This window comes from Pelmatolapia mariae, linkage group LG6 (assembly GCF_036321145.2).
Source record: "Pelmatolapia mariae isolate MD_Pm_ZW linkage group LG6, Pm_UMD_F_2, whole genome shotgun sequence".
In the NCBI taxonomy this organism is placed as follows: domain Eukaryota; kingdom Metazoa; phylum Chordata; class Actinopteri; order Cichliformes; family Cichlidae; genus Pelmatolapia; species Pelmatolapia mariae.
The window spans coordinates 13,346,192-13,363,259 of NC_086232.1; the positions used below are offsets into that span (position 1 = coordinate 13,346,192).

A 17,068-nucleotide genomic window follows, 5' to 3' on the forward strand; every position below is an offset into this window, starting at 1 on the left:
TAAAGTGTTAAACGCACTACGCGTTTTATTCGCGTAGAGGATTTTACATCCTGCCCCTGGTGTCGTTGTTGCGGAAGTGAAAAGTCTACGTGTGGAAGAAAGGTTGGCTTGACCGTATTTGAACACCTTACACACCAGCACTGCTCATGTCCAATCCAGGTTAGCTGTTTCCGTCGAACCAGTGTTCCTCACCCATCCCTCCTCCCCCCCGTTAGGCAAATGGATGCTTTGAGCGGTAGTCGGGGCGTATAAATGGGACGGAGAGGCGACGACAAGCTGTAATGTTGCGCCGGGTGCGGCAGTCTCTCCGGCAGGTGCTGTTTCTGATGGCCCGGAGACCGGATCTGCTCTGCGGGGCTATCGTGCTCGGCGTCCTGCTCGTGCTGGCCGTCAAGTTCACGTGCAGGTAAACATAGGCACGAGCTTCTGTTTATCCTCTGACAGCGTGAGCTTGCTTGTGTGTGACCAGGCTAACACGAGACCAATTAAAACATAAAAACTAAGTGGAATGGTTATTTAGGTGAGCGAAGAGCAGCGTTGCAACACTGTTAGGTCGTAAATGAACTACTCCTCGTTGTCTACAGTAGTTACAAACAAGGGCTTCATTATTAGTGCTGCTAATCTAAAACTGACGTGTACTGTAGACAATGAGATTAACTAAGGACATCGCCTTAATCTTTCAAGGAAATGTTGGGCGTTTTTTACAGTTTTCTCAGATAAAACCCAGAAAAGATTGCAGGGAGATCATAATGAGATTATTAATGTTTAAATAGTAATATCTGGTTACAGCCCTGACACACTGTGCTGTCATCATCTTGCAGCTTTGGCCTCTGCAACTTTAAGGTTCTTCAAAGCTTATACCACTTGTCATTCAGTTATGGTGAATGAAAGTGCTGAAATCCTTCAAATGTGTAAAAGTGTAGCAACTGTTGCTGAACGATTGACTTGTTGGCTAAGCAGTTACTCAGTCGTCCTCTCGAAAACCCAGCTGAGACGATAATTGCCACAAAGACTGAAACTTGAAACCGACTCCACGCAAATTATACCAGGCAAATTCTGCTTCTCGTCATGTTGAGGTAATTTTGTTCCCCCTGTAACGATGTAGAGACATTTTTGCATAGCCTCTGGGGGAGGCAGAATGTTTAACATCCCCAAACACAGCACAGTTTTTCACATTGCTTTCTGTGGATGCAAAGATATAGCCTTTCCTCCCCTCGTACATCAGCTTAGCATACCCTCCATTTCCAAATACCATTGCTTCTACTCTCATTTTCCAAATTTAACACATGCATATTCCAATATGTGCAACTCAGAGTAGTATGCAAGGCTGGAGGTTACTGTAGCACTAACGTCAACCGATGATGGACACACTGCCGTGATCAGCGAACCTCGTGGAAGTGACACAGAGTTATAGCTTTTGGATTTAATAACCTGGCAAGACTGTTTGAATTCTTTACATATGCTGCATATTATCTTATTATGTGACTGTGATCTCTTTGCACCCCTCAGCGTTACTCTTCTCATTTATTTCTGTAGTCGTGCTAAGAATGTGGTGGCAGCAGCTCGACCTCCGGTGCGTTTCTTTTCTCCTGATGCCCCGGTGGTGGATCTCTACTTGGGTCAGCTTGACCAGGTGAAATTCAAGGATTCAGACTTGATGGCATTCACTGTATTTTCCTTTGTTTGATACTTCATTTGCTCAAATTGTAAAAGAGAACAAATGGAAAGAGCTAAGAGAGTTTCTAAAGCTCCAGTTAAATGTTTTGGCATTGTTGTCATCAAACTTGTGGTGCTCTGTGAGATTGAAAGGGTTTTTTTCTTCACAGGTGGAGCGTCTCAGGAGTGTGGCCGAGGTGTCCTTTATTTTCTTCTATGCACCATGGTGTGCTCACTCTATGGCTGCGCGACAGGAAGTGCAGCAGGTCGCTAAGAAGCTGGCCAAACAGGTACAAGTGAATGGAACCTCCACCACTCAGGATTGTTTAAACATCAAATATTTAGATGTGTTTTACTTGGGCAAAGACTAAGGAAGCTGGGGATTGTTCTTACGTGGACTCGTGTTATGTTATCGCTTGTTATGCAAAGTGTTGGGAAGAGTTTATAGGAGCAGCTTGACAGACTGCAGTAAAGAGCGACTCTGATATACTTGAGTTAATAAAATCTGTTCCCTTCAGCTTAAATAAACACTCACACATTTTTAGCTTGTGTCTCTCTCTCAAATGCAAATTCATAGTCGACTTGTTTTGGGCCTGTTTGTTAAGTACATGAGTCATTACAGTGTGTGATTTTACACTGTTTTGTGTGTAGTCTACACATCGTTTTGCTTATCTTTGTTTCTTATTGTGTCTCTTCAAACACACAAACACAGGTGCAGTTTGTGGCTGTTAACTGCTGGTGGAGTCAGGGGAAATGCAGGAGGCAAAACCGCTTCTATCACTACCCCGTCATCCATCTGTTTTACAGAAGGTGAGACGGTGGGCTTGTCTTCACTTATGGTGGGAATTTGCTTTCAACAGCTTTAGCAGACAAAGACGAATTGGGAAGGTACAGCCCCATTCCCCCCCCCCCCCCCAAAAAAAAAAAAAGAAAAATCTGGGATGCCGTATGAACTGCACATAAAAACTGATTTGCAAATCTCATGAAACCCATTCTTTATTCACAGAACAACACAGAAAACATATCAAATGTTCAAACTGAGAAAACGTACCATTTTAAGAAAAATACCGGCTCATTTTGAATTTGATGGCAGCAACACTCGGGGAAAAAAGAAGCTGAGACTAGACCATGTTTACCACTGTGTAGGATGTATGATAAACATCTGGGAACCGTGAGACCATCTGCTGGACTTTTGGAAGAGGAACGTTGCCCCATTCTTGTCTTGTATGACAGAGCCATGCTGTTGTAGATGCAGTATGTGGTTAAGCATTGTTTGGTTGAAATATGCAAGGCCTTCCCTGAAAAAGTTGTGTGGATCAGTCTGTTTTGAATGAGCTTTAGCTCAGAGAAGACGATGTTTGCATGTGGCTTCTTCTTTGCATGATAGATGGCACAGCCGAACTGTGTTCACAGACGGTAATTTCTGGAAGTGCTCCTGAGCCCATGAAGTGATTTCTTTGACAGAGTCATGCCTGTTTTTAATGCAGCGCCTCCCGAGGGCCTGAAGATCATGAGCATCCAATATTGATTTTTGGCCGTTTCGCTTGCACACAGAGATTTCTCCAGATTCTTTGAATCTTTTGAGGGTATCATGTCCTGCAGAGGGTGGGCTAGTGAAAGTCTTCACAGTATTATGTAGAGAATAATTATTTTAGAAGTTTTAATAGCATAGGAATAGTAACTCTGCCTCTTTAAGATGCTCTTTCTTTTATACCTAATCATGTTACTGACCTATTGCAAATTAAGCAGATTACAAAATGTTTTTGTTGTTGTTGGTTTTTTTTAGTACCACCTGTAACACCTGTAGTACACTTAGTACAACAGCTTCTTGTTGACCCCATCCTAACTGATATGAGACCTGTTGCTGCCATCAAATTCAAAATGAGCTCATATCCAGAAATGATAAAATGTATGAATCAATATGTTTTGTGTGTTCTTTTATGAATTAAATAATATTTTATTTACTTTTGTATTTGGCTGTTCATACTAAACTTCAGTCATAGACGCGCATGTTTAGAGAGGCTAAAGATGTATTTTAATACAAAACTGTGGGAAACATTTTGAATTTTTTGTTTCTTAATTGTAATTTAATTATGATTTGTTGATATTTATTAGCATCTGTCGTACCTCTGTGTTTTCCACAGGTTTGGGCCAATAGAGTATAGAGGCCCATTTTTGGCTCCATACATGGAAAGTTTTGTACTCAGAGTCATCACACCACTGACTTACCTCCCATCAAGAGGTCATGTTGAAGAGTTCCTCTCCTATCATGAGGTATATTTGAGCTTTACACTTCTGTCACTGAATCACCCACAGAGTGTAGCCAACTGTAATGAACTGTCTTGTGCGTTTCTAGCCTCGAGTGGTGGGTTTCTTCCAGTTTAACTCTTCCCCCCAGCCGCCAGGATACATCACATTTCTGTCCTCTGCCCTGCATGCCCTAAAAAGGGGTAAGAAATAATCACACAGCTTCAAGGCTGATTGTTAAGGCTTTAAAACATTTTATCTTGTCAAGTATGGGATTAGAATTCAAGGAGAGGCTGCTGTTGAAGAAAAGATAGCAGTGGTTGAAACAGAGAGAACCCAAATGTGCATTTTACGATAAAGGGAGCATAAATGTTTGAAGTCACGAGTTTCTCTGTTTTTTATGGTGCAGATTTCCGTGGTGTTGTACGTTTTGGGGTCGTGACCAACAAGCAGGTGGCAGGGGCCATCTCACTAACAGAGGATGAAACGGTTTTTCTCCACAGAAGATTTAACTCCTCTTTGGTAAGCAGTGTCAACACATGTTGTAGATGTGGTTCTTCTAGAAAATGCAATTAAACACTAATGACTTTAAAACTGTGGATGTATATGATGCTGTATGTTTATTCATCTGTTGTTTAAGATTTTTCCCAGGAACGACCTTAACTTTACGTCTGAGGCCATTTGTAGATGGGTGTTTGAAAACCGTGAGACGGTCCTCCAGTGGCTACAGCCCCCAGGAACAAAGTCTCGCCTGTTAGAAGAGGAGCTGACTAAAGGCCCTGCACTGCTGCTGTTTGTGCCACACGATCCACTGGGATCACAGCCCAGCCCTGCGCTACAGCAGGTGAGCAGAAAAAAATCCGATGAATATCATTTTCGAAATGATAGAAATGCTTCATTCTCTTACAGATTTGATTTGCAGCTATACTATTATTATACACTGAGCTAATGTCATCTGGCTTACCCATCTTCAGTTAGCTGCCCTGTATTTAAAAAAAAAAAAAAAAGGTCAGTTTCTTTGATCATGTAACTGAGACTTAAATAAATATTAAGTACGCTGTTAAAGGCAACTTTTACAGTGTCAGAAGCAGGAAAACGGGCAAGCATAAGGATTTGAGGGAGTTTGAAATGGTGACATGGTGATGGCTAGACGACTGGGTCTAAGCGTCTCGATGGGTCAGGGTTGATTTGGCAGCAAAATGGGGACAAACAAAATATTAGGGAGGTGGCCATGATGTTATGACCCTAACCCTTTGAAGGCGTTTCCAATTGGAAATGGCTTACTGAAGGATCTTGCTTTAATTGTGAGCCCTTTAGAGAGACATCTTCCTCCTCATGTGCTTTTTATATTATAACTTATTTTTTATGTGTATATTCTTTAATTGTGTTGTTAAACACTGTATTATTCTCCTTAAGTTCTGCAGATTAAATCATTTTTACCCCATTTTGTTTTTCTAGGTTGCAGACATTGCTGTGCGTTACCACTCCTGTGACAACAGCCACCACTCCAGCTGGGACAAAAGTTTCTCCTTCCGCTCACTGTGCTGCCAGTCAGTTGTCCTCCCACAGTCGAGCACAAGCGTGTGTGAGGTGTGCCTCAGCCTTTCGTGGCCAAGCTTCACCACCTCACCTCTGCACTGCTTGTTCCCTCCCTCGATCCAGGGAGGAGATATTTTTCAGACTTATCTCAGACGCTGCTGCCTCCACCAGCTCCCTTCCCCCGTGTCCATTAATAGTGCAACCTCAATGGGCTGTAGCAATTTTCTGGACAGCTACAGTCCATTTAGTCAATACAGTGCCTGCTGCAGAAAAGTAGAACCTCAGCTCAATGAATCACAAGCCAAAGAGGAGTCAGAGATGCAAAGTGTTCCTCCTTCCTTGATCCCTCCATTCTCTGTCCCTCAGCTGGAGGGAGACGGCATCACCGGGCTCCGTTGTCAAACCAACAGGACACTCAGGTTTTATGTGCTGGATGTTGCCCTGAACTGGCCTCTGGCAGTCAGGCTAGGAGCATCAGGCAACAGAAGTGCTTCTCTTGAGCAAGAAGATGATAGGAGCGGTGACGGGTCGTTTGCTGCTATTGTGAACCTGAAGGATGAAGTTCATTATGTTCTTCAGCACACTCCAGCTGCCACACTAACAGAGTCTCTGGGTAAGACATGGACAATTTTCATTCATGTAACACGGCCTGGTTTTGTTTTGTCCCGAAAGCTGGGAGCTCAAACGATTTGCAATTTTTAAGGCATCTGGTGATTTCAAAATCCCATATTGTGTCTCTTTGGTCTCAGACTACTGGGTTACTTGTGGTTCCCAGCATATTTAAAAGTAGAATGGGAGGCAAAGCCTTCAGTTTTTGGACCCTTCTTTGTGGAACCAGCTCCCACTTTGGATCCAGCCAACAGACACCTTCTCTAATTTTAAGATTAAAAAGGTTTAAAACTTTGATTGTTGATAAAGCGTGTAGTTAGAGGTGGATCAGGTGACCCTGAATCCTCCCTTAGTTTTTCTCAAACAGGTCTAGGCTGCTGGGGGTTTCCCATGATGCACTGAGTGTTTTTTCTTTACTCACCCTTTTCCACCCATTATGTGTTTATACACCACTCTGCATTTAATCTTTAGTTATTATTAGTCTCCCACTATCGCCAAGTGCTTGCTGAAAGTGAGTTGTCTGATTGTTGGGGTTTCTCTGTGTTATTGTACGGTCTTTACCTTGCAATAAAAAGCGCCTTGAGGTGACTGTTGTTATTTAGAACCATATAAATAAAATTGAATTGTTTTCAGATCACCTGGTTGTTGTGTGTGTTGCCAACAGGGAAGCTGCAGGAGGAGTGCCCTCTGTTAGACAAACTATACAGTGGCAACACTCATAACATGGTTGAAGGCTGTTATTCAAGTCTCCTTGGCGTTTTTAATTTTCATTCATAGGCCGTCATAAATGGTGATACTGACCTTGGCAGTATTAATATTAGCCAAAAATATCCACGCCCAATAAATCAGTCAGGCACTGGTTTCTACAAATGTCTTTAGGGCCTTTCTAAAGACGAGTCATCTGTCCCTGATGACATTGTGATGATGCATGCACACATCTGGCCAGATACAGTGTGAAGTCGGCATAAAAGTTATAAAAATCATTGAATTCAGGCCGTCTGGTTTGCAGGAAGTTGGCCTGTAACAACGTTTTAATCGTCCAAAAAACACTTTCTTTAAAAGATACTCTTCCTTACTCTACTCAAAATGGACTAAAGTGGCTCTCTCACTACAATGTCTGATATTTAGAAATCACAACAGTCATATTATCTCACATGACAAGTCAGGTTAATGACCAAAAGTCAAACATTTAGTGGCTGATAAATCAAAATTTTAATGAGGGCGCTGGGTCGAATTCCAGCTTCTTCCAGTGAAAATTCAAGTTGGGGAAATAATGTCTAGTTCTGTTGTTGTTTAAGAGAAATGTCATGGTCCACATTGACACACCTTGGGGTTGTGTTCTGGTCAATGGTGGTATCAGCTCTGTTGATGGGGCTTGTCTTATTATACACACGCTTAACTCAGGCTGAGATGTGATTGCACTGATTCTGATCTGCCTTTCAGGAGTTTGGGGGTTTTTGAGTTGATGAAAACAGAGCTTTGTTTGGCCTGCTTTCTTGAACAGGGGCCTCATCATTTAGATTTGCTTATTCTTCGGGCAAACAACAGTTTTGCATAAAATGCATATCAGCAGATTACCTAATCTGACTCAATCATATTTTGCATGCACGTGTAAATGCTTTCAGAGAATTCATTACACAAGAAGACACGGGTGATATGATGTGGTTTTGTTTGGTCAGTGTTTACACAAATATTTATTTTTTTCACTCTTTACTGCTTTTCTGACCTTCACCTTATCTGCTGATGTGACATATATGCAAACCTGTCTCCTTTCTCTCTGTAACTTTAAGGTTGGTACATTTGTTCCAAAGTCCCTCCATGACAGTCAGATGCATGATGGTGTACTTGAATCGTATTCTTGGGCTAATTCTGTGTTCATGTTGTGTGTTTCATTGCAGAGGCCTTCATCAGGAACTTCAGCGCTCCCTACAGCCTCTTGCAGAGACACTTGGTTGGAGAGGAGGACAGGAAGGGAGCTGAAGAGGAGGCGATGCATTCAGACAAACACACGCAGTCACCTCCACGCTTCCTCATCACAGAGTTGACCACTTCCTCCTTCCTGCCCTCCGTCATGGACCTTCAAAAGGTGACTAAGCGTTCTGCAACACCCTCAGCAAATCAAGGCAGTTTGTGAAATTCTGAATTTCTTTTAAGAATTTCTGTAAAGCAACTTCCATGCACCTAAAAATAAAAATATTAAAATATAAAAACAGCCGCTTTTTACAGCTGCAAGCGTGATTTTAATGGAGGCTTAGTACGCTGCGTGCTCTACTTATGGAAGCAGGTAGTTTGCTAAACTCCTGATGATGCCAATTTGTGTGTTGTAGGATGTGCTGCTGTTCTACTACACTCAGTGGTGTGGATTTTGCTCTGTTCTCAACCACATCATCATCCAGCTGGCCAGATTATTACAGGGAAATGGCACCATCACTGTGGCCAGGTACAGTTACTGTCTGTTTAGTTTTTCTGCAGTCCCGGTTGTAAGTGTACCTTTGATGATAGTCTGAGTAAGAATTAAGGCAAGGTGTACCTAATAAAGTGTCAGGTTAGTGTATACTGTGTGATTGAGGTGTCTGTGTTTTGAAATGTAACAAAAAGCATATTTTAAAAACATTTCGGAAGCCGGATGACCTGAACACAGTTTCCCATATATTTATTTTATGAAGCGTGTAAAGCATACTAGAGAATATTAGCAGTGTGACCCTCATTTTTGAAGAAAACAAAAGTGATCACAGCTTTGTTTTTCCTTTGCATAGGGTGAATGTTGCACGTAATGACCTCCCCTGGGAGTTCATGGTGGATCATGTTCCCTCTATTCTTTTCTTTCCCAGATACAGGTAAGAATAAATGCAGAGAGGTGCGCACAAACAAGGGTGTGGCCAAAAAATGGCAGGGGGGGGGTGGTCTGGATCTAATATTTCTGCAAAAAATAGCTTTGATCTTCACACTGCCTCAACAGAACTATAACTGATGTTAAATAATACACACTGAACAGCCAAAGTGTTCATTCTAAATGTAAAACAATACATTTTATTGGAGTCCTACTCACAGTCCACATATGAGTGATTAGGTTCATGTCCTACTAGAACCTAGCTGCTTTACTTTGTAGATCTCTCTGTTAATGTAGCTAGTAATTATTACATTGTAATAAGTTGCCTTTATTTTTTAAACGGTTTTCAAGTGGCTTCATTCATGTGTTTAAGACCTCACTTTGTGATTCTCCCCCATTCGAATACCCGCCTGATTCTGTCCTTCCTGTGACACCTCAGTTAAAAAGAAAAACTTTCATCAGTGAATTTCAGCAGAATATTTTTCACTCTTGTGTTCTTTTTCTCTTCCCTTTAAGAAAACACCTTAGTGTGAAGTTTCCTGACAACCTTCCCATCACATTACCCAACCTCCTCCGCTTCATCCTGCAGCACTCTGGCTCTTTGCATCACGCGCACAAACCATCTGTTGAGACAGAAGGCCCCGGACACAGTGCTTTCCTTAGGTCAGAGTTTCTGACACTCCAGCGTGAAGTTCAAGCCCTGCATCACGCCCGGGAGCGTCTCTCCCAACAGCTCGCGCAACTATGGCGCGACAACCGACGACTGAAATTCGACGCCCGCGCCTTAGAGACCGAGAACGCCGAGCTGCAGCGAGAGAGGCGGAGCTTAGAGGAGCAGCACCGGGAGAAAAGCCGGCAGCTCAGTGAGGCAGTGAGGCGGCTGCAGGAGCTGGCGGACACCTCTGAAAATCTGCTGAATGAGAACACACTGCTCAGGGTCCTGCTGAGGGCGCTGACGGACAGGACAGAGGCTAGAGAGCAGGCGGAGGTGGAGAGGAAAGAGACGGAGCAGAAAAGAAGCCATATGGCCTCCTGAGCACAAACCTGCAGGGAACCCTGAGAATGAGGCAGAGCAGAGAAAAGAGAAAGGAAACCGGGCCAGGAAATGAAGGGAAGGTTAAATTAGAGGCAAGAAAAGCTGTGAGAAAATAAGGCTGACATGAGGAGATCCTCTTCAACTGCAAAAGGCAACGCCCAGTAAATTTTCTCACAAGCAAAAATAAAGAAAAGATGACAGTTACCATCTTCCAAGAAACACTGCTGCTCAGTCAGGCAGGAATATAAGGAGAGATGAGTAGGGCAGGTGGGAAGGCAGTGAAAGAAAAAACACGCAGCTCTTGTGCTGTGATCATATGAGCTTGTCCAGCTCTTTAAAGTTCTGTGCCAACTTTCCAATTCAGACTTCCCAGCTGTGATGCTGCGCTTGCAACGATTTATTGACTGTTTTAATTGTGAAGGAATAACAAGAGAAACCTGGACACACCCTGCAGCCAAATTAAGCTTCCTTTAATTACTGTAAACCAAGTGCAAGATAGTTTCTTTATTAAAAAATAAAAACACCATGGATGGGCTAGACTCACCTGCACCCTGTAACCTAAAGTCGAGGTTAGTACATTTGAAGAGCAGTGATATACTCTGCTGTGTGAGTTTAAGTGATTCACCCATGACGGAGTGTTTTGCATGGAAAACCTTGCTTGGAAAGGAAGGCTACGATACTCTTAATGTGAAAATCCCAGACTTTGCGTCATATGTCTATTTAACCTTTGGGTGCATAAATGGAAATTGTAATCAAACACTGAGGAAGTCTGGACTTGAAAACAAATAAAGCTCTGAAAGAAGGCCCCGGGCACTTTCCAAGAGCTCGCAGGATGACCTCACCTGCTGTTCTGTGAGCTGAGAGTCACATGACTAACCTCCTGGAAACGTTCCCCATGAATTCCTAAAATTCAACCAGCATTGGCTCACGTTGATTCATTATAGTTCATGTGACACGTTCATGTGCTTGATTTGTTTTCATACTTGTAGTTCTTGTCTTTTTAAGTTGTGTGTATATGATGAACAGATTGGCTTCCTTAGTGTTATGAAACATCAAAATGATAAAAACATACTGGTAGGAATTCTTTTAAAGTACATACTTTTACACTGAATAACAACTCTGAATCTTAATACCTATCTGCAATGGCATTTATAGTTCAGTGCTACCTGACTTTTAGGAATTTATGAGTAGCTTTCATCACATTCTCTGGAAATCTGTAAAACACAACTATGTTTTTCCTCCATTGTTTACTTTAAAATGCATTTGCAGTACTGGTGGTGCAGAATTTGGCTGCAGGGAGAGAGGGCTACTAATAAAACTGAGAAGTAATTTAATGCTGAATACATGCTCCCCTCGTTTTGTTTGGAGCTATTAAGTGGACTCAACAATCGGTAAGATTTTTTGTGTTTTTGAGGGGATACAGTTGTTTTGTGAAACTGATCTATTTTTACAAGAATCCTTGAATCACTAAATATTTCTATGTAACTATTCAGGTATTATTAACATGCTGCAATTGTTTACATGTGAAATATTGCACCGGTTTTTACTGATTAAAACTCTTTCATCTTGTATTGATGTGCGTCTTTGTGTTTGAGCACAGTGTTGTGTTGAGATACAGTTGATATACCAGCTTTTACCATTCAGGACATAATAATAAATAAAATAATGTGGTCCTTTGTAGGACTTAAAATGTTAGATGAACAACAACACGTGACATATGACGCTGTGTCATTAGTTATTTAACACAAATTAGGCCAAGATGGAGAAGCAGTGTGTGGGAAACTAACTACATCCTTACTGCTTCTATAGGATATAAGAAGGTAAGTAGCAGCCGGGCGCTCCTGATCAAAGGTGCTTGATTGACTGATCACGAACAAGTGTGAGCACCTCTGTGAAAGCTGATCGTCTGGCAGTTTGTCGGTCTGCAGCATTCTGGGAGGGTTATGAGGCACTTTCCAAACAAACTGTAGTTCATCATTATGCATTGAAAACAATCAACTGGTCTTTCCAAGAGTGAACATCCTAGCAACCTTGGCCCATGGTCAGAGTGCAATATTCAAAGGAGTTGCTAAAAACCCCAGGAGCTACATCTAAGACTATAGCTGTCACTTAGATTGTTAAATTAGTTTTTAAAAAGTCCGTCACAGTTTAATTAGGAAACCTTGAACAAGTACGGCTTGTTTGGAAGAAATTTAGGTTTGCAAATTTGTATCTGAACAAGGCACAAGACTTCTGGAACAACCAAAGAGCTGATGTTTGGCCATTATGCACAGAAACAGAAAACCAATGAGCACAAATACCTCATACCAACTCTCAAGCACGACGGTGGAGGGTGATAATTTGGGCTCATTATAGAGTCACAGGACCTGGGCACCTTGCAGTCACAGTAGACCATGAACTCCTCTGTATACCAAAGTATTCTAGAGTCAAATATGAGGCCATGTGTCCAAACAACTAAAGCTTTGCCTATATTAGACCATGCAACCATCCCAAGCACAGCAGCAAATCTACAAAGGAACAGCTGAAAAATAAAAGAAAGTGTTGCAATGACCCTGTGACACGGGAAACTAATGTTGCCTGCATTGATTCATCTCCATGTTTGTTGTGGAAGTTGCACTGGTTTGGGAGTGGTTTTGTGTGTCACATTTGCTCCATCAATGGCTGTGATGGGGTTGGATTAATTGAAGGTGTGTGTATTTGATTGCACAGATACTCTGGTCTACTTTTAGCTCACACTACAAACACTGCTGTGATATTTTGTCTCTGTGCAGGTATGTCATATACCCAGATATAAGATGACTTGATTTAAATATATTTATGATGGATAGTTTGCTGCTCTGTGAGTTGTAAAAAGAAGATGCGGTGATATTTAGTCTCTCTGTGCAGGCCAGGGCCTACTGTATGCCGCAGCCTAAAGGCAGAGTTCGGTTTCTAAACCTGGAGTGATTACCAGCCTTCTACTTACAGGGTGGTGGGTCACGGACGACAACTGCTGATCCCTGTTAAGTGGTCGACATGTAAAGTGTAACTGACTTGTGGCATATCTGGCTCTGGCCTCGGACCGCGTGTTTTATCCCTTCATTTTCTGATCATTGTAGTAATAAGTGATTACTTCAGGTTATGGCTCCTTCATCCACTGTTTAACATTTAGAGAGTCAAATTTGTGTTGGTTCTTTTTATTAGTGTATAATAAAATTGTTTTGTTTAACCAGCAATGACTAAAAATTTACACAAACATTATCTTTTATTATCCAAAGCTTTAGTACATGTTTAGAGATTTCATATCCTAGAATTTTTTCCCCCTGAAATTTCCCAAAAGTTGATGATTTTTTTCCCTCTTTGGAACGACCTTTCTCTTTGAGAAGACCCTGGTATGATTTAGAGGTACGTTGATCTGCTTGTGTGCTTCAATCAAGATATTTATTTCTGCATTTTCCTCTTGAGATATTTCTAGTTTTTATCTAATCTGATAAAATCTGAAGTCTTTAAAAGTCTTTACTTTTTAATTTAAACTCCCTCTTGAATTCATCAAAGCCTTTGTCAGTGTTTCCCGGGGTTAATCTGTACAATGCTGTAACACATTTATTCCACTGCTGTTTAAACTGGAGATGACTGATTCTAAATTTGGGATCCAGTGTTTGTTTTTAAATCCAGATTTGTCCAAAATCTGGGATCATTCATGTGTTTTGATCACATTACTTCAATAACTGTTCAACAACTGATCATTTTTCATTTCTCGAACAAGCTCCATCTACCTACTTATTACACTTATTACACTCTGCATTTAAATTCTCTCAGTTTCCAAAGACAACCACACGTGTGTAAGGGAACATTTGGCATGAAATGATGCTGTTGCACAAGTTTTAGAATGTGGCTTTATAAATGCAGAACAGATAAGACACTGTATGAGCATGAATTCAACGTTGCTGTGCTCACCAATGGTTAAACGTCTCATTTAATTTGGAGCAGCGGGAACATGTGCTGCTAATTTTACTCTGAATGCAGGATTATGTGCCTTCAGTTACTGGTTGGGTGCAGCAGTCCTCTCAGAAATGTCTCTTCCATATCTTTTTGCATCGTTTAGCGCTGGCTGCATACTTTTGCACCTCGCAGCAGATATGATACACTACAGATACACTACAACACTACACCAGGTTATTGGTGTAGCAGCAGAACTGCATGTACACAGGAATGAGACTACACTGATGGTAGACAGAAAAAGGGTATAAAAGTACTTGGGTTAGGGCTGGGTCAGTGAGGCTCACACCGAGAGTCCGAGGATCTCATGACTTATTAAGTAAAGGAGGCTGACGGTTAAGGTAGCCCTTTCAGCTCTGCACTGAAACCTCTTCTCTCTGTGGTCACATATCCTGTCCCCCCAAAACTGTAAGTACTCTGCTTTAACTCACAGATCAAGTCTAACACTGAATATCTTTGTGTTATTCAGACTTTTGTGGGGTTTTTTTTTTTTTTAAATTTAGGACAGCTTTGATTATTTTCTTAAGTTATTATGTTGAAATGCACATTTTTTAATGTGTGTACACAGGAAAAATGGCAAATGCACAAGTTCCTGTTGGTGAGTTTGTGCCATACAGTCTGTATTTATGTAGTGCTTGTTACTCTTAAAGCTGAGCTCTAATTTCTGGTGATTTTATTTAAAAACCTGATTTGTTTTTGCATTTGCTCTTTTGGTGCTCTCTATCCTTGTTTTTCTGCAGCTATGGTCGGTCCACTGGGAGACAGCCCGGTTCAGATCGCCTGCCCTAACTGCCATCAGATAGTCCTCTCCAAGGTGGACTACTCTGCTGGTTTGCTCACTTACCTTTTCTGCGGAGGGCTCTTCTTCTGTGGGTAAGAAGAGTTCAAGCATTGTTTGCTTCACCATGCCAATAAAAGAATTTTACAGATTTTATACAGCTCCTCACAGTGTGGCTGGAAAACCACATGGAAACTGTTTGGAAGTGAAAACAAAAGCTGGACTAAAGATTAATGTCACTGCAGTGAGTTTTTAGCAAGGGATGGTATTAATCTGTCAAGCTGTTGAGCTCTCACAGATACAGTGTTTTTAGATCAGTGTTGGTGCTGGAAACTGATGTTAGTCTGAACCTATTCATTTCATCTTAAAGGAAACTTTCCTGTAATTCCTCTAGTTGTTTAGTGCATGAATGCATAGGGAGAGCAAGCAATAGCGTTAGTTGTTTAAGCTAAGGTAACAGCCTCCAGCTGCAGAGATATGCAAGTTGGATCAATCCTTCAATGTTGTTTTACTTAAATTATTGAGTAATGTAGAATTACTCTCCCATTATGTGCATATTGAGTTATTAAACTTCTGTTGGTGTGCCAATATTTTTTTAAAGTGAGCATCACACATTGAAAACCCTGGCGAAGTAAAGGCGATTCCTCTTCTGTGGATCGTGCATGTTTACTGGTGTCCCTATGGTTGTTTTTTTTTTTTTTAAACCCATGTCACAGCTGTGGCATCATACCAGTGGGCCAGCATGACTAGTGCTTAAACTAGCTGCTAAAAATAAACCAAGTGTAATTATGAGAAACTGACTGAAAAATACACAAAGGCTGGATGCACATGTGCAGATACTTTCTTTTAAACTGAGGTCCAAGCTCTTGTTTGGGATACATTTTTAATTGATCCTAGCTGTTTTGGATCTGTCGGACCTGATAAATGTAAAAAGTACAATTTCATTTTTTGAAAAGTATGTCCAAAAACTGAAATATGATATCTGCTGCCACATGTCCTCATATGGTGACATCATATGACCTTACATGGGATAGTCCTGAAAATGAATGAATGGATCTTTGAAGGTTAAAAAATATATGAAAATAAAAAGGATATGAGTAAATAAATCTGACCATCGCTGCTGTCATTTCCAGCTTTGTTTTAGGCTGCTGCCTCATCCCATTCTGTGTGGACCGTCTGAAGGATGCCAAGCACACCTGTCCTGTCTGCAAGACTGTACTTGGGGTGTATAAACGCTTATAACTCAAAGACCTGCATCAATTTATACATGGCTTTTTGCAAACAAAACACACTTACGAAAGGTCACACTAATGAACATTTCCTTATAATTGAATAACTGATAATCTTGTGACTAATTTGCTGTTGGTGTACAAATGAAATTAGGCAACCTTTTTAACAATTTCTCTCTCCAAACCTTTGAATATTAAAACACTGACACCAAGCAAATAACGAGCTCCAATGACTGTTTTAAGGCTGTTTAATATGTGTTTATTATTAATCTCTCAAATACATTTTCATAGTAAGACTGAATAAAGAAAGTGCTATCATGAAAACTGTTACCCGTCACCTGAACCTGTTATTTTTCTGTTGAATCCTCATCCTTTTAACAATCTTAATTTAAATGGAACAATAAAAAAATAGAAAACAAGTAAAGCAAAAATATGACCTTAGAAATAGTTTATGAAAAGGTTTCAGGAAGATTTAGTAATCAAAAATACATCATTTACAATTTGTCTTATTGTACCTGCACTATTTTGTTCATAGCGAGCGTTACAAGGAACGAAGCAAATGCCCTTCTGTTTAACATTATTTCCTTCTATTAATGATAAATTAAAACAAAAAAAATATTTCAAGCCTTTATCCAGTTATCTACCATTTTATACTTCATATTCCAATAATCTTCCATGAGAAAAGTTGTCTTTACATTACAACATACTGAGAAGTGATGAGGAGTACAAGAAGAGCGAAGAACGAGAAGCCAGCGTCTCGGACTGGAGGAGCATTGCCTGGAAAGAAACGTACAGTCACATTAGAGACCAATAAAACTTTTTGCCCTTGATTTAACTTCTTTATCTGAATTATTTGTGGAACACTAGCATATCAACCGCACAAAAGCCTCAACAATGGGCTTTTTAGAAAACTCTGAAACTGCTCGATTAATCACTGCCAGTTCTTTTTAAGCATCTTTTATAATTTATTTATTTATATGGTCCAATTCTGTCTAAAGGTAGAACAATATTTTGCATAGTATGCAAAACAACTGTCCATCATTAAAAATATATAAAGAAAATTTTACTATGATACACTAAATCTCTGTCTGTCTGCAAATTCCTACATGATCAGGAGTTGAGCAACTAAAATGGGCGCACAGGCACAACTCAGACCCTTTAAGGTT

The 17,068-nt window shown here is 40.8% G+C and overlaps 1 protein-coding gene across 2 annotated transcripts; it reads left to right on the top strand.

Annotated features, from left to right (window-relative positions):
- Positions 1-63: 63 nt before the first annotated feature.
- On the top strand, positions 64-11,451 carry txndc11 (thioredoxin domain containing 11). 2 transcript variants are annotated; one of them, XM_063475852.1, is made up of 14 exons: positions 64-406; positions 1,537-1,633; positions 1,827-1,946; positions 2,369-2,466; positions 3,801-3,930; positions 4,013-4,106; positions 4,313-4,425; positions 4,544-4,747; positions 5,362-5,493; positions 5,809-6,055; positions 7,950-8,137; positions 8,379-8,491; positions 8,808-8,888; positions 9,398-11,451. In XM_063475852.1, the coding sequence occupies exons 1-14, from the start codon at positions 282-284 to the stop codon at positions 9,915-9,917; spliced, it is 2,262 nt and encodes a 753-aa protein (XP_063331922.1). In that variant the 5' UTR covers positions 64-281; the 3' UTR covers positions 9,918-11,451. The 2 variants fall into 2 exon arrangements, with proteins under 2 accessions (XP_063331922.1, XP_063331920.1); XM_063475850.1 differs by having other exon boundaries at positions 5,362-6,055.
- Positions 11,452-17,068: the final 5,617 nt, after the last annotated feature.

Bases quoted from the DNA above. Each gene is read 5' to 3' on its own strand.
- txndc11 (XM_063475850.1), top strand. From the start codon at position 282: ATGTTGCGCCGGGTGCGGCAGTCTCTCCGGCAGGTGCTGTTTCTGATG. The intron at 1,947-2,368 runs GTACAAGTGAAT...ACACAAACACAG, and splicing joins CTAAGAAGCTGGCCAAACAG to GTGCAGTTTGTGGCTGTTAA. The intron at 4,107-4,312 runs GTAAGAAATAAT...TTTATGGTGCAG, and splicing joins CCTGCATGCCCTAAAAAGGG to ATTTCCGTGGTGTTGTACGT.